General features: G+C 48.3%; 1 protein-coding gene and 1 pseudogene across 3 annotated transcripts in view; both read left to right on the top strand.

The window, feature by feature from the left end:
• Positions 1–6,096: 6,096 nt before the first annotated feature.
• The window catches only part of LOC310668355 (disintegrin and metalloproteinase domain-containing protein 10-like), a 28,808-nt gene continuing 7,592 nt past the window's right edge, over positions 6,097–27,312 (top strand). The window contains exons 1-11 of one of the 2 annotated variants that reach the window (XM_083421515.1): positions 6,097–6,200; positions 8,019–8,163; positions 9,512–9,633; positions 11,397–11,555; positions 13,882–13,973; positions 15,212–15,337; positions 17,254–17,346; positions 19,158–19,317; positions 21,600–21,760; positions 22,862–23,033; positions 25,787–25,931. In XM_083421515.1, coding sequence (XP_083277641.1) covers positions 6,134–6,200; positions 8,019–8,163; positions 9,512–9,633; positions 11,397–11,555; positions 13,882–13,973; positions 15,212–15,337; positions 17,254–17,346; positions 19,158–19,317; positions 21,600–21,760; positions 22,862–23,033; positions 25,787–25,931 — 1,442 coding nt within the window. In that variant the 5' untranslated portion in view covers positions 6,097–6,133. The remainder of the gene's footprint in view (positions 6,201–8,018; positions 8,164–9,511; positions 9,634–11,396; positions 11,556–13,881; positions 13,974–15,211; positions 15,338–17,253; positions 17,347–19,157; positions 19,318–21,599; positions 21,761–22,861; positions 23,034–25,786; positions 25,932–27,312) is intronic. The other variant, XM_083421516.1, reaches the window with a different exon arrangement.
• LOC310668575 (vesicle transport protein GOT1B-like) lies at positions 15,925–16,610 on the top strand (annotated as a pseudogene). Its single transcript has one exon. The product of its transcript is annotated as a vesicle transport protein GOT1B-like (transcript).

The raw sequence follows: 27,312 nt of genomic DNA, 5'->3' as shown, positions 1-27,312 counted from the left end.
TTCAATTTGGGACCTGTGGAGCTTGTCTAAAGCAGGATCTTTCTGAAGCGCAGACAACGATAGCAAGTTGAAGTGTTACTCCCACCCAGAAACAGACCCATGGAAATTGATCAGCACAACTAACTCAAATCCATTCCTTTCAGTGGTTCTATTCTGAGTATCCATTGACTTAGGTAGACCTAAGTCAGGTGTGTCAATTTTAATGCTTACTCTTGAGTACGGCTCATGTTGGATACAGTTTGCAAAAACTGACATGTTTCTCCTGCTTGGCATGTAAGGAAAAGGCCAGGTTGGGTAGATTTGGGGACAGGTTTGGTGGGGGGGAGTGACCCTCAGACACCAAGCCCAAACCCCAATCCTATAACAATACATAAAACATGCCAGAGAAGCACGTACGGTAGGGGGTGGCAAATATGCTCCGCCTCCAGGACCACAGTCTTAGACTTTACCGACTGGTGGGGTCTGTATTGCTCCCGGGAGGGAGAAAGGAAGTCAAATGACACTGAGGCTGATTCAGAGAAAGAGTTTATTCTGCTCTCCGGATAGGATATTTCCATTCCACCTTAAAAGGGAGCAGGATGTTTGTGTCACATCCTGCGCATTTCCTGTTTCACAGGATGTTTATGTTGTGTCTTTGCTTTCGTTTCTCTCTCTGCCGGAGACTCTGAAGCAGACAGTCATGTTTTTCTTTGTTCTGATCAACGCAGAAATAAACTTGTAAATAATGCTCTCCGGGCTGCATTTTTCGCTGTGCATTATCTGCTGATAAGAGCGTGCATCGGCTCTGGAATGTGGCAAGCTATTTCTGGAGCTCATGTCGCTAATTGCTGATACTGCGTGTCTGTGGGAGATCGATGGACGTCTGGAGACGACGTGGAGTCATGATGGACTTTGTCTCCCTGGCAGTATCCCAACAGAAGGCACTTGCGTGGTCAGCTCACAGCAAGTCCAAAGAAATGAGAAGTTTCATGCAGTATATATATCCTCCAGGCACCCTCTCCCCCTTCCCCAGGAATCCAACCACGTCAGCTTATACACGTAAATTGACATCCATGAACATAAACAGTTGTTCCTGTTCCGGTACTCTTGACCATAAAAGGTTGTTCCTGTTCCTATACTCTTATCTTGGGGCAGGAGGTCACCAACTCTAAGAGCACTCCTGGCACTGTTCCCAGGTCTCTTGTCAAACCTGACAAGGTATGTGCGTCAGTGTGTAAGATAAGACCCAGATGTGCCATCCCTGCTCTACTCTGGAACTGTCAAGGCCACCCATTGTCGTCACGGACTGATAAAGGAGAGGGCTTTGAGCACTTGTTTATACAGCTGGGTTTCTGTTTATACATTGACTCAAGTGCTTAAGCATTTTAGAAATGCTCCCTTGGAGAAGGAAAAAAGTGGATTTTGGGTCCCGTTTCAGACTGACTTCACCCATTCCTTCACTTCGTGGGGAACCTTCCAAAGGCCACATGTCAATCAGGGCCAGAAACAAAATCCCAGACACTGGTCAGAGGTTCCTACAGGGGCAGAGATGTCAGCATCGCCCTTGAGCCAGTGCCACTAACTGGACTCATCCACTTCAGCCCCGACTGGGCTAGGCGAGCTGGGTAGCACTTCCAGAGACCACCTTCTGCACAGGAACAGGTCAAAGTGCTGTGGACTCACAGCTTAGAGTTGTGAGCACCGGATTCACTTCCACAAGTAGACAGTCGTCGCACGGCAGAGTCTAGCAGAGTATATAAACAACTCGGAGAGCAGCTCTGTAGAATATCTTCTTTATTCTATCTACAACTATTATACAGAGCTAAATGAGCCTAAGCATAAATGAATGCTAAACCGCACTGAGTGCAGCTTCTCTTAGCAGCAACCTTATCTAAACACACAATCTCTAACACTCAGTCTCTCTCTCTCCGACACACTGACTGAATGACTGACTCACTCACTGACCGACTCTTTGATGTGCTGGAGCAGAATAAGTAGAGAGCAGAACACGCCTCCTCCTCTCTGCAGAATCAGCAGACTCCTCAGGAGATTCTTGCATATGGGAGGGGTGAAATCTCCTCAAGAGAGAGTGTAGCAGTCAGGTGCAGCTGGGGGGGGGGGAGGTAGCATTGCTCACCTGACTTCCCAATGTGCTGCAAAGGGAGCCGGAGCAGCCAGGCCGCGGAGAAACAGGTGCTCTGTAGGCTAAGCAGTGGCATCAATCCGACACTCGTGCTGTTGCGCTGGTGCCCACCTCCCCACTGCTGCTGGTGGTGTCACTGTTTAAGCCATGGGTAGGCAAACTAGGGGCCGGACCCAGCCCAATCGCCTTCTAAATCCAACCCGCAGGCGGTCCGGGAATCAGTGTTTTTACCTGAGTAGAAGGTGTCCTTTTATTTAAAAAGCATCTCTGGGTTATTTGTGGGACCTGCCTGGTGTTTTTACATGAGCAGATGGTGTCCTTTTATTTAAAAAGCATCTCTGGGTTGTTTGTGGGACCTGCCTGGTGTTTTTACATGAGTAGAACGTGTGCTTTTATTTAAAATGCATCTCTGGGTTGTTTGTGGGGCATAGGAATTCATTCGTGGGGGTTCTTTTCTTCAAAATATAGTCCGGCCCCCCAACAAGGTCTGAGGGACAGTGGATCGGCCCCCTGCTGAAAAAGTTTCCTGACCCCTGATTTAAGCACACATTGCAGCCATGCGCATGAGGAGGGGATGTGGCAATGCCACTGAAGGGTGTGGTCTGGTGGGAATCCTGAAGGCCACATTTCTGTCGGTTTGCAAGCCCCCTCCACAGAGGCTGGCCCCTCTCACTGTCCTCGGAGCTTGCTTACCGGTAACCTCCTCTGGCTGATATCCAGACAGACCAGGGTGATTTTGATAGGCGACATTTTCCCAAGCGTGGGTAAAATGCACAACCCCTCCCTCCTGCTTCCGCAGGGGAAAGAAAATAAGTCAGAAATCTATTTACATGATGTTTATTTCTGACATTACAGCACTAGAGAAAAACACGTCCTTTCAGTTCAGTTCTTCTAGCAAGTCAGATAAACTTCCTGAACATGCGCACACAGAAGGTTTCAAGTTACACTCTTCACAAAGACTTGTCCAGCCTGTGAACGTCCTGGGAAACTCTTCTTTCCCACAGATAGGCGCATCATATGATGTCAACAATCTGTGTGTCTGCAGCGGTGATGTTTCCATATACAGTGGTGCCTCGCAAGACGAAAAGAATCCGTTCTGTGAGTCTCTTCGTCTAGCGGTTTTTTCGTCTTGCGAAGCAAGCCCATTAGCGGATTAGCGCTATTAGCGGTTTAGCAGCTATTAGCGGCTATTAAAGGCTTAAGGGATTAGCGGATTAGCTGCTAAAAGGCTATTAGCAGCTTAGTGCCTTAGAAAAAGGGGGTGGGGAGTGGAAAAAAACCCCCAGGAATCGCAAGACATTTTCGTCTTGCGAAGCAAGCCCATAGAGAAATTTGTCCTGCGAAGCACCTCCAAAACGGAAAACCCTTTCGTCTAGCGGGTTTTCCGTCTTGCGAGGCATTCGTCTTGCGGGGCACCACTGTACTGACAATTTCAGCATAAGGGTGAAAGACAAGGCAAAGCTGAACAGTGCAGTGCTTTGCACACGCAATAGTATTGCTGCCCTCCAAAGCAGTGCCTGCACTTTCCCAGGTTCTGTTTCCTTGGAATGAAGGTCAATGGAGGCTGACCCAAAGTCAATAAGACCCCCTGGAACTGCCCCTAACTTAATAGGCTCTGGGGAGGTCATGCGAGGCCTCTGTGAAGCTGTGGGAGCTTTGCAGAGGCCTCACACAATCTTCCCAAAGCCCAGTAAGCAAGGCGGATAGCTCAAAAACTTTCCTTACCAGGAAAACAGCACAGGGAGAGCTTTTTAAAGCCTTTCTTACCGGGTTCCAGGCCAGGTCATAAGAAATCTCAGGAGATCTTGTAAACAAAAATTGCTCTTTTCCCTTACAGGGTATCCAAGAGCCCATATAGAGTCCTTTTTAAATATACGTTTCCCAAAAAGCCTGAAGCTTTTCTGCTAGGAATGATGGGTAAAGAAATTAAGAAAGAAGATAAGATACTATTTCTATATGCCACTACAGCTGCAAGAATCATGCTAGCACAAAATTGGAAAACGGAGGTTATACCCAGTATAAGTGACTGGCAGGTTAAGTGATAAATTATGCCGAGCTCGCTAGAATAACAGGAAGATTAAGGGATCAAGATGAACAGAAATTTCATGATAATTGGAATAAATATTTGACTTATATTGGAACTAAATTTCAGACGACACTGGCGGGGCTGAAATAACTCTAACAGTAAGCGACATACAAGTAAAAGAGATAAAATACGTGAATGTAAAATCTATTTGATACTTACCAAAAGAGTGGAGGGAAGTTCAAGGCTCGGCAGAGCCCAAAATAATTTTGTATTATATATTCATGATTTGTGGAACCGATGTGAAATGCGCAAGTTATGTAATGGATTTTGTATTTGTTTCTATGTATATATATGTAATATCAATAAAAATTTATCATGCCAAAAAAAAAAAAAGCCCATATAGAGTCCTTACATAGGTTCCCAGAGAATATTGAGAAGCAAAGCAGCTCGTAAGCCTGATCTTTATTGAACTGTTGCAACAGGGTGCTCCCCTCACATGCAGGAGAGAGGAGGGACCCAGAAAAATGGCACGCAAGGCCTTATAAAGACTTTTGAAATTGCCACCCTGTAGATCAAGACCACCCCGTCATTGCGGGGATTCGAACCACCGACCTTCTGATCAGCAAGTCCTAGGTTCTGTGGTTTAACCCACAGCGCCACCCGCATCCCTTCAAAAATAGTATGCAGCTCATAAAACATTTTTACTAGGAGAAAGCAATACAACTTTTGAAGAGAAATGGCGGGAAAGCTCAGGCCATTAGATACCTACCAATCCAGATGGAAAGCCACACTGCTGGAAAAGCTTAAAGGCTTGGGGATCCCACAGCAGACCCTGGTAGTGACAGGCTTCGAGAAAGCTAGGACTACAATCCGCCAGCGTATCTGGGACATAGAATTACAAAGCCACATGAGCAAAATGATCAAACATCCAGCAATAAGGGACCATGGGAGAGGTTTCTCTCCAGCTAACTATCTGTCAGGTCTACAGATACCCAAATACAGACGGTCTTTTACCCTCGCCAGATTTAACGTTCTCCCTTCTGCCTTACTTCAGGGCAGATTTGAGGGTAAACCATACACAACACGGGTCTGTCCTTGTGGCTCGTTGGAAGTTGAAACTGCTTCACATGTACTATGACGTTGTCGTCTTTATGAGGATATACGTTTGACTTTTATTACACCTGTTTTGCAAAAGCTTAGGAAAGAATCGGAATACCATAGTCTAAAACTACTGCTAGAGGACAAGAAGCCCAAGACTGCATTAAATGTAGCTAAATTCTGTGCGTCTGCAATCAATCGCAGGAAGCAAGTGATATCCCATAATGCCCAATCCCCTAAATGTTAGTTACAGGGGGCACGTTAACAATTAATTTTAATTTTTATATTTAAATCCTTGTCATTGTCATATTGTCACTTGTATTTCTGCTATTTTTATGATTTGTGATATTGTGTGTGTTGAAGCTGGTCTGTGACCGTATTAATAAATTCATTCATTCATTCATTCAGCTCAGGCCATGCTCTTGGAAAGTAACTTTGTTCAGATGCCTCTTATACTAGAATCTAAACCTCCTAGGACAAACTGAGGGTTTGAGACCTATTGGCTGCCCTCACCTGGTTTTGCTGGCCAGCCAAAGCCATTTCTTGGGACTGTGGCCACTATCACCTGCTGACAGCTTCTAGGAGCCACAGGTGAGAGCTGAGTGCAGGGTAGGGACCAAAGGTGGACAGACTGTCCCCCCCACCAGAGGTACTATCCCCTCCCCTAACACCCCATACATTATGTTTTTAATGCTACACCTCAGTTGCCCAGTATTGGCAGCAAGGAGCTGAAACTCACCTCTCACCAGCCCAAGCTGCAAATTTCCAATTAAACAAGCCTGTGCAAGACGCTTCCTGTGTTGTGATGCCTTTGCCTCAAATGACGAACCTTCTCTGAATTCCAACACGCCCTAATCGGAAGAAGGAAAAGAGGTCTCTTTCGCGCCATGCTGGCTTTCTGGTATTTAAGTTTCCCTTTTTGGAGAGCGATTCTTTCCCAAATGCCTGGCTCAGGTAGGATTCTAATACCATTTTTCTTTTCCCACTTGCTCTCTTCCCTTGGATTATGTCCCACGAACCTCTGCTTTTTTTATTATGCTCTCAATGAATCAAAGATATTTCACATTACTTCCATAGTCTGTACCCCTGCCAAAAAAACCACCCCTCCATGTATGTTTACATAGCAACCGCTATCAAAGCTCAGGCAGAAAACTTCCAATAGCCATTTTTTTCTTTGTTTTTAAAGATATTTGAGACAGCAGGAAGTTGTTGCAGGAGTCATGTATATTAGAATAGGGTAGAATAAGGTGGAATAAGGGGCACAGGTGGTGCTATGGGTTAAACCACAGAGCCTAGGACTTGCCAATCAGAAGGCTGGCGGTTCGAATCCCCGCGACGGGGTGAGCTCCCGTTGCTCGGTCCCTGCTCCTGCCAACCTAGCAGTTTGAAAGCAGAAAGTGCAAGTAGATAAATAGGTACCACTCTGGTGGGAAGGTAAACAGCATTTCCATGTGCTGCTCTGGTTCGCCAGAACCATGCTGGCCACATGACCCGGAAGCTGTACGCCGGCTCCCTCGGCCAATGAAGCGAGATGAGCGCCACAACCCCAGAGTCGGTCACGACTGGACCTAATGGCCAGGGGTCCCTTTACCTTTACCTTTAAGGTGGAATAAGGGCTTAACTCCATCCAGAGTTTAACATGAAACTCCCCCTCCCTGGGCCTGCTCTGCACCCTCCCATGGAAGGTTGCCTGGAAGGAAATAAAAATAAACAATTTATTGTACCCCGCCCATCTGACTGGGTTGCCCTAACCACTCTGGGTGTCTTCCAACAGAACAACAACCATTAAAAACGTCCCCATACAGGGTTGCCTTCAGATGTCTTTTAAAAGTTGTGTAGTTCTTTATCTCCTTGGCATCTGATGGGAAGGTGCTCCACAAGGCAGGTGCCACTACCGAGAAGGCCCTCTGCCTGGTTCCCTGGAACCTCAGTTCTTACAGTGAGGGAACCACCAGAAGGTCCTCTGAATGATGGGGGTGGAGACGCTCCTTCAGGTCTACTGGGCTGAGGCCATTTAGGGCTTTAGAGGTCAGCACCAACACTTTGAATTGTGCTCGGAAACCTACTGGGAGCCAATGTAGGTCTTTCAAGGCAGGTGCTATGTGGTCTCAGCAGCCGCTCCCAGTCACCAGTCTGGCAGCCACATTCTGGATGAGTTGTCATTTCCAAGTCACCTTCAAAGGTAGCCCCACATGGAGTGCATTGCAGTAGTCCAAGCGGGAGATAACCAGAGCATGCACCACTCTGGCTTGACAGGTAGGGTCTCAGCCGATGTACGAGATAGAATGTGGCTCTCAGTCTCAAAAGGGATTCCCACCCCTGACCTGGAGAGCAGTGGCGTAGCGTGGGGGGTGCAGGTGGGGCCGGCCGCACCGGGCGCAACATCTTGGGGGGGCGCTCGCACTCGCAGCTCTCTGCCCCTACCTGGCTCACTCACTCTCTCTCACTGCAGTGCTGGCTGTGCGAATCCGATCCGAGCCGCCGGGTCGCCGCCCACTGTGGAGGGGAGGGTGCCAGGCATGCGGTGTGGTGCGGAGAGAGAGCGAGGGACTATCTGGGGGAGGGACAGTGCAGCGGGGGGGGGGGGCCGCAAATTACTTGCCTTGCCCCGGGTGCTGACAACCCTTGCTACGCCACTGCTGGAGAGAGACCCTTGGTGCTACCAGCAGCAGGGATATTGATGGATGTGTGGCAACCAGCCGACTGAATTCTGACCCTCAGTTCCTGCCATCCCAGCAAAGCCCCCTTTGAGTCTCTCCCTCTCCGTTTAAGCCAGCGCAGTTGCACACCCCAGAGCCTACGTCAAGCGCCACGAGAGGCTGTCTTACGACAGAGGAGCTTTGGAGAAGATGCATCAAGAGGCAAAGAAGGAAGGAGACGGGAGATCGATCTTGCTCGAGTTCCAAGCCTACCGGAGGTACGGTAACACCATCCATTCAACAGCCTAACTTTTGCATGAGTGGGGGAGGTATCTGTGGGTGATGGTCAGTCAGTACAGAATGAGACTTGATCTCAGGGTCATGAGTTTGAGCATCATTTCGAGCAAAACATTCATGCATTGCAGGGAGTTGGACTAGACGACCCTTGTGGTCCCAACTCTACGATTCTGTAATAATAATAATAATAATAATATTTTTTATTGTTACCGGAAAAATCCGAGGGCTCCCTTGGACAAAAAGTAAAGACACCAACCAGAGTAAATTGGAGCAAATCAGCAGCCTGTAGGCTTGGCCTTTATTGTACTGTTGCAACAGTGTGTTCCCCTCACTCGCAGGAGAGAGGAAAGACACAGAAAAATGGTGTGCAAGACCTTATAAAAACTTTTGAAATTCCCCTCCTCTAGGTCAAGCCCAGCCCCAGAAACATCATGCATACATTACAGAAAGGAGGGGTTGTGGTGGTAACCTGAGTGTCCTGTCACCTAGCTGGTTCCCCTCTTTCCCCCTCCCCATGAGTCATTTTCTGAAGACAAAAGGTAGTCGCAGTTTCCTGCCCCCTGAGGGGGAATCCAATCACTGTTCTTTTGTTATAGTCCGTGTTGAATCCACTCGTGTATGCAGTCTGTTGTGATTTTTGATTGCCTTCTGTCTGGGACCATCAGGGTTGGCATAGCAACTGGGCAGGGCTCCTGTGGATGTGCTGCTATGCTCAAGGGATTATGGTGGCCTGTATCAAACCTTCCCCATGTTGTAGTCCTTCCTTCATGGAGTAAAATAAAAGTGGAACAGTGCAAATCTGATGTATGGTTGATTTTCTATGAATTTATAACAGAAGTGTAGCGTATGTAGTGTGTGAGTGTGTGTGAAGTCTGTACAAACTGAATGATGGGGGGGGGGGGGTTTCCTGCTACATTATTATCTATACCCCGCCCACGTGGCTGGGTTTCCCCAGCCACTCTGGGCGGCTCCCAACAGAATTAAAAGCACAATAAAACATCAAACATTAAAAACTTCCCTAAACAGGACTGCCTTCAGGTGTCTTCTAAAAGTCAGATAGTTGTTTATTTCCTTGACATCTGCTGGGAGGGCGTTCCACAGGGCAGGCGCCACCACCGAGAAGGCCCTCTGCCTGGTTCCCTGTAACCTCACATCTTGCAGAGAGGGAACTGCCAGAAGACCTCATAGCTGGACCTCAGTGTCTGGGCTGGATGATGGAGAGACCCCACAATTTGTCCCTTTAAAATGCAACAAAAGTTATTCACTCTGGTGTCCACATCAAGCAATGAGTTCCGCAAGCTAAAGGCATGTGTCGAAACTGTGTTTCAGGGTCTTCAGACTGAGACTATGGAGGGACAGGAGTGTTTTTGCAAGAGGCATTGAGATCACCAGGAGAAATGGTGACGCCAGGCCCACGGACCTCTCTTTCATTTACTCTGGTATCCTGGAAGGTGACTATTTTTTATTTAAATTGGTCTGGAAAGAAGTCAGCACCTCACAAAGGGGATAGAAAAATAATGTATTCTCTGTGTCTCCGACCTGCCTTTCTTTCTCTCTACCGGAACAGAATTCCAGACAAGTCCGCTTTCCACATAACTCCTATTCAGAGCAGACGCTCTGAAATTAATGAATTTGAGCTCTCATTTTAAAAGGAGGGGGAGAATAAGCTTCTGTAGTCCTTAAGGCAGTGAAACTGTGCTTGCAAAGTCCTGGGGCAATGGCTAGGAAAACCCCACAGGGCAGGGTGAATGAATCAAGATGAATAAATTGTGCAAAATGGGTGCAGATTTACAACGCTTGCCCAGCTTCAGGGACTGGGAGCCCTTGGCCCTCTCAGATGGACTACGACTCCCATCATGCCTGAGTGTTGCCCATGCTGGCTGGGGCTTATGGGAGTTGGAGTCCAAGGACATCCCACCTGATGCCTGCAGCTTGCAGGGTTGCACATGGGTCACATAATTATGGTCTGTGTGTGTGGTTTGGGAGCTGCACGGTCAGGGGGAAAACAATGCTGCCCAGGGTTGTAAAGACTGCGGAGAGAATAATTGGGTGCCCTCCTCCCACCTTGGATCAAATCTACGCTTCCAGGTGCAATAAGAAAGCTGCAGAGATAGCGCAGGACAGTGCGCACCCCGGAAATGATCTCTTTCAGCTTCTGCCTTCTGGAAGAAGGTCCAGGGTTATAAAGACTAGGACTAGCCGCCCGAGAAAGAGTTTCTACCCAAATGCGATTTTGCTTTTAAACGCAGTGTAAGGATTCTCTAGGACGCGGCTGGCGCTGTGGGTAAAAGCCTCAGCGCCTAGGGCTTGCCGATCGAAAGGTCGGCGGTTCGAATCCCCGTGGCGTTGTGCACTCCCGTTGTTCGGTCCCAGCGCCTGCCAACCTAGCAGTTCGAAAGCACTCCCGGGTGCAAGTAGATAAATAGGGACCGCTTACTAGCGGGAAGGTAAACGGCGTTTCCGTGTGCGGCTCTGGCTCGCCAGAGCAGCGATGTCACGCTGGCCACGTGACCCGGAAGTGTCTCCGGACAGCGCTGGCCCCCGGCCTCTTTGAGTGAGATGGGCGCACAACCCTAGAGTCTGGCAAGACTGGCCCGTACGGGCAGGGGTACTTTTACCTTTACCTTTAAGGAGTCTCTATGGGAGTTTATTGTACAGTGGTGCCCCGCAAGACGAATGCCTTGCAAGACGGAAAACCCGCAAGACAAAAGGGTTTTCCGTCTGCAGAGGCGCTTCGCAAGACAAATTTCCCTATGGGCTTGCTTCGCAAGACGAAAATTGACGAAAAATTTTGAATTTTTTTTTTGCTCCAAAACCCCTTATTTTGAACCGCTAAGCTGCTAAAAGCATTTTAGCAGCAAAACCGCTAATCTCCCAAGGCTTAAAAAGCCGTTTTTAGCCCTTAAATCGCCAATAGCGCTAATAGCGCTACTCCGTCAATGGGCTTGCTTCGCAAGACGAAAAAACCGCAAGACGAAAAGACTCGCGGAACGGATTCTTTTCGTCTTGCGAGGCACCACTGTATTTAATTATGGGGTATCAGAGTTTTTAGAGGGTTAACCAGGCTGGGATAGCAGGCTTGTTGGTTTTTGATGCAATTTCGTTGTTCTGTATGGGACAATGACAATAAAGATTATCGTATTGTATTGTATAATGTTTGGACGGATGGATTTTAGCCCAGCCTGTGCTAATGACCCTACTGACCTTCCCACAGGAGAGCCAGGTTCGTCTTGCCATGGTTCCATCATCAACGGTCTTTTTGAGGGCTTCATCCGGACGCAGAACGGCACCTATTACGTCGAATCTGCTGGGCCGCCTTCCTCCAGCCAGACCTCTCCAACTCATTCATTCATCCATCATGAGAGTGACTTAGGTCAGTGCAGTGGCACCCTGGGGGGGCGCCTTGAATGGTGATCGGGGTGTCACAGGCAACACTCACCTCTGTCCCTCTGCCCTTTTTCCCTTATGGGGTATCCAAGAGCCCATATAGAGTCCTTACATGGGTTCCCTATTGGTGGTGTTGTTGTTTAGTCGTTCAGTCGTGTCCGACTCTTCGCGACCCCCTGGACCAGAGCACGCCAGGCACTCCTGTCTTCCACTGCCTCCCGCAGTTTGGTCAAACACATGCTGGTCGCTTCGAGAACACTGTCCCACCATCTCGTCCTCTGTCGTCCCCTTCTCCTTGTGCCCTCCATCTTTCCCAACATCAGGGTCTTTTCCAGGGAGTCTTCTCTTCTCATGAGGTGGCCAAAGTCTTGGAGCCTCAGCTTCAGGATCTGTCCTTCCAGTGAGCACTCAGAGCTGATTTCCTTCAGAATGGATGCGTTTGATCTTCTTGCAGTCCATGGGACTCTCAAGAGTCTCCTCCAGCACCATAATTCAAAAGCGTCAATTCTTCGGCGATCAGCCTTCTTTATGGTCCAGCTCTCACTTCCTACCTATTGGTAGGAGAAAATAACAGAGGCCAACCAGAGAATATTGAGAAGCAAAGCAGTTAGTAAGCCTGATCTTTATTGATCTGTTGCAACAGGGTCCTCGCCACAAGCTGGAAAGAGGAGGAACCCAGAACAGAGGTGTGCGAGCTCTTACACAGACTTTTTAAATTGTCCACCCTCAAACTCCAGACCACCCCCACAAACATCCATACCTACATCACAAATTTTAGAATCAGAGAGTTGGAAGGGACTCAGAGGATCAGATTGCATTATCATATTCCTTAGTGGGGGGTCGTGTAAACTGGTCTGATGAATTATGCTTTTTATGGAGTGGGGGGGCACTGGGGGTGATGGGTGGCCAGAGACCCAGTGGCGTAGCGTGGGTTGTCAGCACCCGGGACAAGGAAAGTAATTTGCGCCCCCTAACCCGGGGCAAGGCAAGTAATTTGCGCCCCCCCCGCTGCACTGTCCCTCCCCCAGATAGACCCTCGCTCTCTCTCCGCACCGCACCGCACGCCTGGCACCCTCCCCTCCACAGTGGGCGGCGACCCGGCGGCTCGGATCGGATTCGCACAGCCAGCACTGCAGTGAGAGAGAGTGAGTGAGCCAGGTAGGGGCAGAGAGCTGCGAGTGCGAGCGCGCCCCCCCCAGATGTTGCGCCCGGTATGGCCGGCCCCCCCTGCACCCCCCACGCTACGCCACTGCAGAGACCCCCTGGTCTAGATTGATTCTAGATCCTGCCGTGCGGCTGGTGGATTGAAAACCTTCCCCTTGGCGAGGTTATCCACACCTTTCCCTCTGCGCATGCCCAGGTGAACGAAGGAGCATGTGGCGGATTTTGGTACAGACCCACGCACAACATCGCTGGGCAGGTGTGGTAACATAACACTCCTCAGGTGGGAAAATGCAGCATCAGTCTGCAGCAGGCTATACCGTATTTTTCGCCCCATAAGGCGCACCGGACCATGGGGCGCACCTAGTTTTTAGAGGGGGAAATCAAGGGAAAAAATCTTATTCCCCCCTCCCCAGCCCCAAAGAGCAGCGTACAGGCTGCGCACAACCTCTCCCTGCAGGAGGGGTTGCGCGCGGCTATGGCACAAGCCATATGGCACAAGATCCATTCCGCTCGCTGTCTTGGCTTGTGCCATAAAGAAGCCATAGCCACATGCAGCCTCTCCCTGCCAGAGGGGCTGCGCAGGGCTATCCCTGAAGCCTTCTGAGCGCAGCGCAAGACTCTCCTGGCTTCAGCGAAAGGAACCTGAAGCCTCCAGAACGCAGCGGGAACTCGCGCTGCGCTCCGAAGGCTTCAGGCGGCTATCCCTGAAGCCTAGAGAGCGAGAGCGGTCGGTGCGCACCAACGCCTCTCACTCTCCAGGCTTCAGCGAAAGCAGCGCGAAGCCTCCGGAGCGCAGAGGGAGCGCTCCCTCTGCGCTTCGGAGGCTTCGCGTTGCTATCGCTGAAGCCAAGGAGCCTGCATTCGCTCCATAAGACGCACACACATTTCCCCTTAATTTTTGGAGGGGAAAAAGTGCATCCTCAGAGTGAAAAATACGGTAATTCTTGGAACGAAGCCACAAAGCACTTTTCAGGGGCCAGAAAGTCTGCTTTAAATCTCGACTGTGTGTGAGGAAAACAAAACCCAAGTTCTTGTTGGACTTCGAAAACAAAGATCCCTCAGGGGAGTTCCGCTGCATGAAAATATTCCCTCTTGTCTTGAGACTCTGCAGCGCCATTATGGATTTTTTTCTTCTTCCCCACTGCTAGACTATCAACTCTGGGGAGATTCTGAATCCGTGACTTTGGCTCGGCAGACACACCAGCGCATGCAGGATTTCCAGGAAAAGCTCACAGCAAAGGTGAGGTTTAAAAGCTGAGAAAGGGGGCTTTTTAGTTTTGGGGAAATGAGAGCAAGAGGTGGCAGGGTTTATAAAACTACAGTGGTGCCTCGCAAGACGAAAAGAATCCGTTCCGCGAGTCTTTTCGCCTTGCGGTTTTTTCGTCTTGCGAAGCAAGCCCATTAGCGGATTAGCGCTATTAGCGCTATTGGCAGTTTAAGGGCTATTAACGGCTTTTTAAGGCTTAAGGAATTAGCGGTTTAGCTGCTAAAAGGCTCTTATCAGCTTAGCGCTTCAGAAAAAGGGGTTGGGGAGCGGAAAAAAGACTCAAAAATTTTCGTCAATTTTCGTCTTGCGAAGCAAGCCCATAGGGAAATTCGTCTTGCGAAGCGCCTCTGAAAACGGAAAACCCTTTCGTCTTGCGGGTTTTCCGTCTTGCGAGGCATTCGTCTTGCGGGGCACCACTGTACGGTACTTAAAAAAACAACAACAACTAGAGTCCTTTTTGTTGGGGATAGCTCAGACGGAAATTCCCAGGTGTCAAAAAAGTTTATTTATGTATGCAACAACTGTGGCCTGTGTTTTGTTAGCCCCAAAGTGGAAAACGAGCGAAGTCTCAACTAAAGAAGAATGGCAACTTAAAATTGATGCGCAGCTTGTGGATCTAACATATGGGTAGGCAAACTAAGGCCCGGGGGCCAGATGTGGCCCAATCGCCTTCTAAATCTGGCCTGCGGACGGTCTGGGAATCAGCTTGTTTTTACATGAGTAGAATCTGTGCTTTTATTTAAAATGCATCTCTGGGTTCAGTGGCGTAGCGTGGGGGGTGCAGGGGGGGGGGGCGGCCGCACCGGGCTCAACATCTGGGGGGGGAGCGCGCTCGCACTCGCAGCTCTCTGCCCCTACCTGGCTCACTCACTCTCTCTCACTGCAGTGCTGGCTGTGCGAATCCGATCCGAGCCGCCAGGTCGCCGCCCACTGTGGAGAGGAGGGTGCCAGGCATGCGGTGCGGTGCGGAGAGAGAGCGAGGGACTATCTGGGGGAGGGACAGTGCAGCGGGGGGGGGCGCAAATTACTTGCCTTGCCCCGGGTTAGGGGGCGCAAATTACTTGCCTTGTCCCGGGTGCTGACAACCCACGCTACGCCACTGTCTGGGTTATCTGTGGGGCATAGGAATTCATTCATCCCCCCGCCCCCCAAAAATATAGTCTGGCCCCCCACAAGGTCTATCTCCCTGCTTCACCTTTTCTCCACAACAGGATCTAGAGCATTTACTGCGGCGGAAGAGAAGCCTGGATTATTCAAAGACCTCTTGCTTGCTGCACGTTCAGGCTGACCACCTTTTCTACCGAAGGTTTGGCTCCATCGAAGCCGTGATCGCCCAGGTACCAGAAGCTTGCCCAACTTCAGGGACTGGGAGCCCTTGGCCCTCTCAGATGGACTACGACTCCCATCAGGCCTGAGTGTTGCCCATGCTGGCTGGGGCTTATGGGAGTTGGAGTCCAAGGACATCCCACCTGATGCCTGCAGCTTGCACATGGGTCACATAATTATGGTCTGTGCGTGTGGTTTGGGAGCTGCACAGTCGGGGGGGGGGGAAATGCTGTCCAGGGTTGTCAAGACTGCGGAGAGAATAATTGGGTGCCCTCTTCCCACCTTGGATCAAATCTATGCTTCCAGGTGCCATAAGAAAGCTGCAGAGATAGCGCAGGACAGTGCGCACCCCGGAAATAATCTCTTTCAGCTTCTGCCTTCTAGAAGAAGGTATAGGGTTATAAAGACCAGGACGAGCCGCCTGAGAAACAGTTTCTACCCAAATGCAATTTTGCTTTAAAACTACAAAAGAAGCCTCTTAACCAGGGGCGGGGCGTGGGTAGGGAAAGTTGATTCCATTCTCATTTAAGGATGGATTTATCCAATTTGCAATTTTCCAAAAACAATACCAGAACTCCGCGCTGCTTCCACCGTCGCCATGATTTCCCTCACAGACACTCAGAAAATTGGAACGAGTCTCACAGGTTTTTCCTTTTCTTTGGAATGATCCTAATTTTTGACAAAGCACTTTTGGCTATTGGGAATGTTTTATTCGCAGCTGGCCTGGCTTTTGTGATTGGTTTAGAAAGGACTTTCAGATTCTCCTTCCAGAAACACAAAGTGAAAGCCACAGGTTTATTTCTAGGTTGTGAACTTACAGTTCTTATTGATAGGAATGGTCCTTGAAATTTATGACTTCTTCCTCTTATTCAGGGACTTTTTCCCGGTGGTGGTTGGTTTTATTAGAAGAGTGCCAGTCCTTGGCTATCTCTTGAATTTACCTGGCATTAGCTCACTTGTAGATAAAGTTGGAGGGATGCGGGTGGCGCTGTGGCTTAAACCACAGAGCCTAGGACTTGCCGATCAGAAGGTCGGCGGTTCGAATCCCCGCAATGACGGGGTGAGCTCCCGTTGCTCAGTCCCTGCTCCTGCCAACCTAGCAGTTCGAAAGCACGTCAAAGCACAAGTAGATAAATAGGTACCACTCTGGCAGGAAGGTAAACGGCGTTTCCGTGCGCTGCTCTGGTTTGCCAGAAGCGGCTTAGTCCTGCTGGCCACATGACCCGGAAGCTGAACGCCGGCTCCCTTGGCCAATAAAGCGAGATGAGCGCCGCAACCCCAGAGTCGTCCACGATTGGACTTAATGGTCAGGGGTCCCTTTACCCTTTACCTAGCTGATACCGAGCGAGACAATACAGGTCATTCGTCAGCAGACCATGCAACTCTTCATCTCAGGGAAGTGGGTTGGAGCCCCACGTAGGGCAAAAGATTCCTGGATTGCATTCGGTTGGATTAGATGATCCTTGGGATCCCTTCCAACGCTACTACAGTGGTGCCTCGCAAGACGAAAAGAATCCGTTCCGTGAGTCTCTTCGTCTAGCGGTTTTTTCGTCTTGCGAAGCAACCCTATTAGCGGATTAGCGCTGTTAGCGGTTTAGCGGCTATTAGCGGCTATTAAAGGCTTAAGGGATTAGCGGATTAGCTGCTAAAAGGCTATTAGCAGCTTAGTGCCTTAGAAAAAGGGGGTGGGGAGCGGAAAAAAACCCCCAGGAATCGCAAGACATTTTCGTCTTGCGAAGCAAGCCCATAGCAAATTCGTTTTGCGAAGCACCTCCAAAACGGAAAACCCTTTCGTCTAGCGGGTTTTCCGTCTTGCGAGGCATTCGTCTTGCGGGGCACCACTGTATTCTGTTATTCTATGGCTAATATGGGCTATTTAGAGTCTTTCCTAGCCCTCCCATCTCTCTCTGTCTTTCTCTCCCACCAGATTGCCAGCTACGTAAAAGCTGTAAATGCCATTTACGAAGGGGCAGAATTTGATGGAATCGGGAACATCGACTTCAAAGTTAAGACCATCAACGTAAGCACAGCTTTCTTCTTCTTCTTCTTCTTCTTCTTCTTCTTCTTCTTCTTCTTCTAAACGTGATTATTTATACATTTTAATTGGTTTTTTTACATATCATTTCCAACAATCATTTAACATAACTTCTCATCTTATACAATATTTTAGACGTCCGTCAACACCTCTGATGATTTCCCAGTTCTTCATCACTTATTCTGCATTTCTTAATTTCTCTATTACTCTTAATTATCATTAACTAATAATTCTCTTCGCGGGACGCGGGTGGCGCTGTGGGTAAAAGCCTCAGCGCCTAGGGCTTGCCGATCGAAAGGTCGGCGGTTCGAATCCCCGCCGTGGGGTGCGCTCCCGTCGTTCGGTCCCAGCGCCTGCCAACCTAGCAGTTCGAAAGCACTCTCGGGTGCAAGTAGATAAATAGGGACCGCTTACTAGCGGGAAGGTAAACGGCGTTTCTGTGTGCGGCTCTGGCTCGCCAGAGCAGCGATGTCACGCTGGCCACGTGACCCGGAAGTGTCTTCGGACAGCGCTGGCCCCCGGCCTCTTGAGTGAGATGGGCGCACAACCCTAGAGTCTGTCAAGACTGGCCCGTACGGGCAGGGGTACCTTTACCTTTAATAATTCTCTTCATAGTCTTTCTTGCAGTATTTCAAATAGTCCTCCTTACAAAACTTCTTGCAGTCCTACTAGCGTAATCTGTTCACTACAATTGCTTTTCAAATAGTTCATATATTTACTCCAGTCTTCTAAGAATCTCTGATCCCGCAGGTTTCGAACCCTTCCTGTTAATCTAATTCTGCATAGTCCATTAATTTCATCCACCATTCTTCTTTCATCAGCAATTCTTCTTGCTTCCATTTTTGGACCAATAATATTCTTGCTGCTGTCATTGCATATATAGAATCCTAGAGTTGGAAGAGACCGCAAGGGCCATCGAGTCCAACCCCCTGCCAAGCAGGAAACACCATCAGAGCACTCCTGACATATGGTTGTCAAGCCTCTGCTTAAAGACCTCCAAAGAAGGAGACTCCACCACACTCCTTGGAAGCAAATTCCACTGTCGAACAGCTCTTACTGTCAGGACGTTCTTCCTAATGTTTAGGTGGAATCTTCTTTCTTGTAGTTTGGGTCCATTGCTCCGTGTCCGCTTCTCTGGAGCAGCAGAAAACAACCTTTCTCCCTCCTCCATGTGACATCCTTTCATATTATATTTGAACATGGCTATCATATCACCCCTTAACCTCCTCTTCTCCAGGCTAAACATGCCCGGCTCCCTTAGCCGTTCCTCATAAGGCATCGTTCCTCATAAGGCATATATATGTGCACAGCTCTCTTCTTAGTAGAGTTTACCAAAATAATAATAATAATCCCGGGATGAGTGCCCTTAAGGCTTTCTTTAAAAAGAAAAAGAAAACACCTTCCTGGTAAAGAACAGATAATATTATCCTTTGCATGAGGATTTATTTACAGGAAGATTAGATGCTCCCTCTTCCTGAGTCCATCTAGTTTAGTCTTGTCAACCCTGACAGGCAGCACCTGCAGAAAGATTGTGTCTGTCCATCTGCTTTCTTCACACCAGGCATTCAATGAAAGCATTCAAGCATTCAATGAAAACCATATTTTAAAAGTCGAAATCACCAGATTACGAGTCCATCGCTCTTAACCACCACACTACGCTGGCTCTGTGTTTCTGTGCAGGGTTTCAGGCAGTCCCTGAGGTGCCCTGGGTCGAAGTTGTTTCTGGGCTTTGTAAATGAATGCAAAACACTAAAGCAGCGTCACGTGCCCAGGTGTGTCTTATTCTTCTTTCGCAGATCGTGGAGGAGGAGGACCGCTCAGAGTCACCCTTCATCAGTCCAGAGATGCTCCTGATGATGCACTCCAAAACCAACTGGAACAGCTACTGCTTAGCTTTCCTGCTCACCGACAGGGATTACAGTGGAGTTCTGGGCATCGCTTTCAACGGACAACCTGGTGAGTTAGCAGAGTGGCGGTTCAATGGCCCCAGTCTTCCTTCCTATGGAAGGAAGAACATACAGCCACAGACCAACCTATCTGGATAATTTTTTATTGCTCTGATAATAACTCGCCACCCATCTCCAAATAAATCTTAGATAAATACCGTATTTTTATTTTTATTTTCTTTCTCTGTCTCTAATATTTTTTTTTTTGTAATTAATTTTTATTCAGTTTCCAATATACATTCCATCCAAATTTAACATCCACCTCTAACATATACATCTTTTAGACTTCCCTCAGCCTATCTGACAATTTTCCATATTTTCACTATTACTCGCGTTTCTTAAATTTATATTGCACTTTAACAATCTTAATCTTATCATATCTTTCAAGCAACATTTCAGTCAATCGTTTTCACAAAGCTTCTTGAAATCCTACAAGCGTTAATTGCTCCTCGCATACATTTTTTATATACTCTGTAAATTTCTTCCAGTCCTCGGTGAATCTCTGATCGCGTTGGTTCCGGATTTTTCCCGTCAATTTGTCCGTTTCTGCATATTCTATCAGTTTCATTCTCCATTCTTCCCTAGTCTGCATTTCTTCCTGTTTCCATTTCTGGGCCATCCAAATTCTTGCTGCTGTCACTGCATACCTAAATAATTTCACATCATTCTTTTTAATTTCATTCCCTAATATTCCTAATAGAAATGCTTCTGGTTTCTTAATAAAAGTATATTTCAACATTTTCTTCATCTCATTATAAATCATTTCCCAGAAACCTTTCACTTTCTTGCATTCCCACCACATATGATAAAATGTTCCCTCTTTTTCCTGACATTTCCAACATTTAAATTTAAATACTGTATTTTTCGCTCTATAGGACACACTTTTCCCCCTCCAAAAATTAAGGGGAAATATTTGTGCATCCTATGGAGCAAATGCAGGCTCCTTGGCTTCAGCGATAGCAACGCGAAGCCTCCGAAGCGCAGAGGGAGCACTCCCTCCGCGCTCCGGAGGCTACACGTTGATTCAGATTTTAACTATATTTGTAATGTACTTCTGTTGGTGTTTGTCCTTTGATGCTATGGCCTGTTGGCTATGCAAATAAAGTTTTATTCATTCATTCAGGGATAGCCGCCTGAAGCCTTTGGAGCGCAGCGGGACCTCTAGTTTGGGGATGGCTGTGCAAAGCCTCCGCAGGGCAGCGGGATGAAGGCACCCCGCTGTCCTGCGGAGGCTTCACAGGCTGTCCCAGAAGCCAGAACAGCGAGACGGAGGCTTCCCGCAAAGCTAGACCAGCTATCCCAGCGGTTATCCCAGAAGCCAGAAGAGCAAGAGGCTTTCCCAGAAGCCAGATCCCTCTTGCTGTTCTGGCTTTTGGGATTCAGAATTTTTTTTTCTTGTCCCCCCCCCCAAACTAGGTGCGTCCTATCATCTGGTGCGTCCTATAGAGCGAAAAATACAAACCAACAACACGTCCAAAACACTGGCGACACAAACGAGAATAAGTTAACAATAAATAAGAGGATAGGGCCTTAAACACATACACACATTTAGAACCACAAAACAGGTTGGGATTTTTTGACAGGGACTCAGAGAACAGGGGGACATGGTAAGTTTTTTCTCTCTCACACCCCCCCCCCCCAAGACCCTGCTTTTGATGTTTAAGGCCACTTTCCATCTTTCTTTGATTTCTTCTGCCTCACAAGGACCAGAATCTTACATTATCTTTAAAGGATGAACCTTAGGTTTGTTCCCTGTCATCTCCAGGCAGGGCAGGAACAAGACCCTGGAATCCTGGAGAGTTGCTGCCAATCCGTGTTGACAATATTGAGATCCGTGGCCTGATGGTTTGACCTCCAATGTCCATGATCTCTCAAGTTGGGTTTTTTTTCCCCTTGTTAATGTCTACCTCTGGGGACGCGGGTGGCGCTGTGGTCTAAACCACTGAGCCTCTTGGACTTGCCGATCGAAAAGGTTGGCGGTTCGAATCCCCGTGCCGGGGTGAGCTCCCTTTGCTCAGTCCCAGCTCCTGCCAACCTAGCACTTCGAACGCACGCCAGTGCAAGTAGATAAATAGGTACCACTCCAGCGGGAAGGTAAACGGCGTTTCTGTGCACTGCTCTGGTTCGCCAGAAGCAGGTTAGTCATGCTGGCCACATGACCCGGAAAAACTATCTGTGGACAAACGTCGGCTCCCTCGGCCAGTAAAGCGAGATGAGCGCCGCAACCCCAGAGTCGTTTGCGACTGGACTTAACTGTCAGGGGTCCTTTACCTTTTTAAATCTACCTCCCAGGTGACTCTGGAGGGATTTGCTCGAAGCAGCGCACTTTCCAAGACAAGGAGGTCTCGATGAACACGGGGCTGATCACGTTGCAGAAATATGGACAGCTCCTTCCTCCGAGGATGATCCACGTCACGCTTGCCCACGAGCTCGGACACAGCCTGGGCGCCTACGTAAGTTTGTTGCTTTTCTGGCGTGGAAAAAGCCAGCTTCCCACGCCATTTCCTTTCGTGATCATAGAATTGGAAGAGACCACACGGGCCATCGAGTCCAACCCCCTGCCAAGCAGGAAACACCATCAGAGCACTCCTGACATATGGTTGTCAAGCCTCTGCTTAAAGACCTCCAAAAAAGGAGACTCCACCACACTCCTTGGCAGCAAATTCCACTGTCAAACAGCTCTTACTGTCAGGAAGTTCTTCCTAATGTTTAGGTGGAATCTTCTTTCTTGTAGTTTGGATCCATTGCTCCGTGTCCGCTTCTCTGGAGCAGCAGAAAACAACCTTTCTCCCTCCTCTATGTGACATCCTTTTATATATTTGAACATGGCTATCATATCACCCCTCAACCTCCTCTTCTCCAGGCTAAACATGCCCAGCTCCCTTAGCCATTCCTCATAAGGCATCGTTTCCAGGCCTTTGACCATTTTGGTTGCCCTCCTCTGGACACGTTCTAGTTTGTCAGTGTCCTCCTTGAACTGTGGTGCCCAGAACTGGACACAGTACTCCAGGTGAGGTCTGACCAGAGCAGAATACAGTGGCACTATAACTTCCCTTGATCTAGATGCTATACTCCTATTGATGCAGCCCAGAATTGCATTGACTTTTTTAGCTGCCGCGTCACACTGTTGGCTCATGTCACGTTTGTGGTCAACCAAGACTCCTAGATCCTTTTCACATGTACTGCTCTCAAGCCAGGTGTCACCCATCTTGTATTTGTGCCTCTCATTTTTTTTGCCCAAGTGCAATACTTTACATTTCCCCCTGTTAAAATTCATCTTGTTTGTTTTGGCCCAGTTCTCTAATCTGTCAAGGTCATTTTGAAGTGTGAGTCACCCATGGAACCGAGTTTGGGGATTTCCATGCCAGACTATTTTGAGTTGGGCGATTTTCTGCGCCTACAGATTTGTACACAGAATCTGGCGACCGTCCGGGTCTTCTTCTGATCTCTGCCTAACAGCAGAAGGTTAAATTTTTGCTTTTGCGGGAGGTCGGGGATCCCCTCACCAGTAGGGGATCAACGAACTTACTACGAAGAGGGTGTTTGTTTTTCAGCACGACGAGAGCAAAGAGTGTTCCAGTTTCCACATCGACACCACCAAGGGGAAGTACCTGATGTTCAGCTATGCCACGGATGGGGAAGAATTCAACAATGACAAATTCTCCCCCTGTAGCCGCGCCTACATTGCAAACCTCCTGAGGCTCAAGAAGGACACCTGTTTTGTTGGTGAGAGCGCCTGACTGTCCTTGGGTGCTTGTTTAAACCCGCTGCCTTATATTGGCTGAATTGGTAGGGGGATGAGTTATTTAGGGCTGTCAAAAGTAGGAAGGGACGGATCAGGCTACAGTGGTACCTCGCAAGATGAATGCCTCGCAAGACGAAAAACTCGCAAGACGAAAGGGTTTTTCGTTTTTTGAGTTGCTTCGCAAGACGAATTTCCCTATGGGCTTGCTTCGCAAGACGAAAACGTCTTGCACCTTTTTCAATGCATTCCTGTGGGAAACCGTCAATGCATTTCCTATGGGAAACCGTGCTTCGCAAGACGAAAAATTCACAAGACGAAAAAACTCGCAGAACGAATTAATTTCGTCTTGCGAGGCACCACTGTATTTTCCTTCCATGGGGCCCAAGAGAATCTTCAGTCCACTTTCCACTGTCTGCAGAATTATTAATTTCTTAAACGCATAAAAATTTGCATTTAAATCATTGCAATTTTCCAGATGCGCTTTCCATAATAATAATAATAATAATAATAATAATAATAATAATAATAATTTTTATTTATACCCCGCCCTCCCCAGCCAAGGCCAGGCTCAGAGTGGCTTACATTATAATAAAAACAAGATGAATGATTACAACTTAAAAACAAAAATAAAACACGACATTAAAATAATGGAACATTAAAATATTAAAATGTAGCCTCATCGCAGGAGGAGAAGGAAAGGAAAAAAGAAAGAGGGGGAGGGAATCAAATTGGCTCCAAGCCAAAGGCCAGGCGGAACAACTCTGTCTTGCCGTCCCTGCGGAAAGAAATCAGATCCTGCAGGGCCCTGGTCTCATGAGGCAGAGCGTTCCACCAGGTCGGAGCCAGAGGTGAAAAGGCCCTGGGCTCTGGTTGAAGCTAATCTAACTTCCTTAGGGCCCGGGACCACTAGGGTGTTGTTATTTATGGACCTTGAGGCTCTCCGTGGGGCATACCGGGAGAGGCGGTCCCGTAGGTACGAGGGTCCTAGGCTGTGAAAGGCTTTAAAGGTCAAAAGCAGCACCTTAAATCTGACCCTCTACTCTACCGGGAGCCAGTGCAGTTTGAAAAGCACACAGCATTATATTGAACTAAAGCCCTACTGAGAGTAGGCCCATCAAAATGACCAAACTTCAGTTAGCCACGCCCATTGACTTCAATGGGTCTACTCTGAGTAGGACTTACTGAGAAGCTCAGTAAACAATATCTTTTCCAGCATAGCAGGAGGTTGGATAAGATGCCCTTTGGGGGGTCTCTTACAACTCTATGATTCTATATCTCTTTGGATTTCCTGCACATCCTATAAGATTCAGTTCTGCAGGTATGATCCGATTTTCGCAAGGCACAGCTGTGAAACGAAAAGAAAAGCTCTCGGACTCCTGGGAATTAATCAGGACACAATCCAACCAGAATCTGGGTCAAGCAAAAGTGTGGATGAATCCTAAGAAATCAGGCAATGTGAGAGCCAATGTGTTAGTTTATATTTGGTTAAAAGTAAAAATGCTATAGGTAAAGGTAAAGGTACCCCTGCCCGTACGGGCCAGTCTTGACAGACTCTAGGGTTGTGCGCCCATCTCACTCAAAGAGGCCAAGGGCCAGCGCTGTCCGGAGACACTTCCGGGTCACGTGGCCAGCATGACATTGCTGCTCTGGCGAGCCAGAGCTGCACACGGAAACGCCGTTTACCTTCCCGCTAGTAAGCGGTCCCTATTTATCTACTTGCACCCGGAGGTGCTTTCGAACTGCTAGGTTGGCAGGCGCTGGGACCGAACAACGGGAGCGCACCTCGCCGAGGGGATTCGAACCGCTGACCTTTTGATCAGCAAGCCCTAGGCGCTGAGGCTTTTACCCACAGCGCCACCCACGTCCCAAAAATGCTATAGATTATGGTAAAATAAAAGGAGAATTCTCTGGATTATCCAGGTTTGGGGCAAGTCTTCTTTGGTGAGAGATCTCCAGCAGAGATTTAAAATATGCAGCAAAGTAAATTGTGGAAATATAGGTTGTTAGACCTTTAAAATATCCCCTTCCCAAAGCCCCCCCCTCCCTTACCATAAAAAGAAACCACATATTTGGTAAGTTACAAATGGTTTACTTACAAACTTTCCAAAGGTCAGTTTCATGTGTTTTTCCATATAGCAGCAGCAAAAAAACGCAGACAGTTTAATTTAGGTTCCCAAAATGGTAAAATATTTCTAAATCATATGTATAAAAACACAAAAATGGCTTGCTAAAGCCAAGTGGTTAGAGCCCCCAGCTTAGACCCCTTACTGGTAGGGTTCACATGGTGGAAGTGGGAGAACAAAAAGTTTGGTAAGGTGAGAAGAAGAGTAGAAGAGTTTGGATTTGATATCCCGCTTTATCACTACCCTAAGGAGTCTCAAAGTGGCTAACATTCTCCTTTCCCTTCCTCCCCCACAACAAACACTCTATGGGGTGAGTGGGGCTGAGAGACTTCAGAGAAGTGTGACTGGCCCAAGGTCACCCAGCAGCTGCATGTGGAGGAGCGGGGAAGCGAACCCGGTTCACCAGATTACGAGTCCACTGCTCTTAACCACTACACCACACTGGCTCTTGAGGGGTGTGTGACCTAGCTAAGCCTGGCAGGACAGCTTACTCTATGGTCTTAACCCCTTCATGCATTAATTAGGATTAAGCACGTTGGTTACATGAGTCTGGATATATCCCAGAACTGCATCTTTTCTCCACAACCTCTTCTTTGACATTTTCCTTCTAGAAACAGACCGCCCCATCTGCGGGAACCGGATTATGGACCCAGGAGAGGAATGTGACGTTGGCAATGATGCCACAGACCCCTGCTGCTATGGTGCGGCAGAGCCCAGCGGGATCCGGTGCCGGTTGAAGCCGGGAGTTCTGTGCAGGTAACGGTGGGGACATGTGGCTCGCTTTGCCCTTTGCTCTCACAACTTGTGCTTCTGGTCCTCACCATTAAATCTCTCCTCCATCCTCTCTTGGTACTCCACAAGCTCATCTGCATAGCTGTCAACCGTCCCTTACTTGTTGGGAAAGTCTCTTATCCCAGCGCTGTGTCCCGCTGCTGCCCCTTATTGATGATGTCCCTTAAATTTCCCGGGTTTCAAAGGAAGCAGCTCCTCTCCCTCCCTGCCTGCCGGCCAGGGAGGAGGGAGGCTCCAACTGTGTTGCTTGGCTGCGTTGCTCACCCAATAAGGAGTCTAAGAACGACTGGGGGTGGAGCTTGCATGCCTTGCGCCGATCAAATAGGCCGCGTTGCCTGGGGACTCGCCTTTGCTCAGCGCTTCCCAGCGGAGAGGTGACGGTGGTTTCCGTTGCTGCATCCCCTTTGCCGGGTTGCTGCGCTGTGGGAACCACCGCTTGAGGCTTCGTTTGGCTGCTGGCTGGGCTTTCTGCCTTTGGCTCGGAGGGGCTCAGAAGCTGAACATACCTGTGCCTGGAAAATCCCTTATTTTGGCTGCTGATCCCTTATTTTCGAGGCTGCTGGTCCCTTATTTTCAAATCTGTAAGTTGACAGCTATGCTCATCTGTTCCTTTCCCTGTTTTGCCTCTTCCTCTTATTCCCCCCCCCCCAATAATTTTTATTAAGTTTCATTCAAATGTGACACATACTGTAAAACAAGTAACACAAAAATTAAAAAAACAAATAAAACCAGTAAGACGAATAAAAAGAAAAAATATAACAACAAACACGTAAACAACACAGATTAATTAATTAATTAAACTTCCAATCTCTTAAACATATTATTTGACTTCCTCTAGTCCCTCCCATCTGATTTTCCTTGTATCTGAATGTAACAGTTTTCCAATATCATTATTCCAAAAACGATATTCCATTTATAATCAGATTTCTTAACTTTTCTTGACCTTCTAAATCTCATTTATTTAACTAGCTCCTAATTTAATCCTAGGCCTGTTTGGTACTTTCAAGTAACTTCTAATTTTTAATACAATATTTATTCAAATAGTCTTTAAATTTCTTCTTGATATTCCTCTTCTTTCTGGTCGCGGATCCTTCCGGTAAGGTCATCTAGCTCCATAAAAGGTAAAGGTACCCCTGCCCGTACGGGTAGGGGTACCTAAGGGCTTGCTTCGCTAGACGAAACGGCCCTGCCTCTCCTGTCATGGCGACGGTCACTGCACGCACGCACGCTCGCTTCCCCGCTCCTCCGGCTCCCTCCCACCTTCCGGCTGACGGCCGACCTTCCGGCTGCCTCGCGCCGCTGCCCACCGCCCTCGCACGCTCCTCTGAGAGAGCCGTTGCCGCCA

The sequence above is a fragment of the Podarcis tiliguerta genome, assembly GCF_965153285.1.
Source record: "Podarcis tiliguerta genome assembly, chromosome: 18".
NCBI classification, from domain to species: domain Eukaryota; kingdom Metazoa; phylum Chordata; class Lepidosauria; order Squamata; family Lacertidae; genus Podarcis; species Podarcis tiliguerta.
Note: the sequence above shows the minus strand (reverse complement) of the source record. Positions and strands in the feature narration are given on the sequence as shown.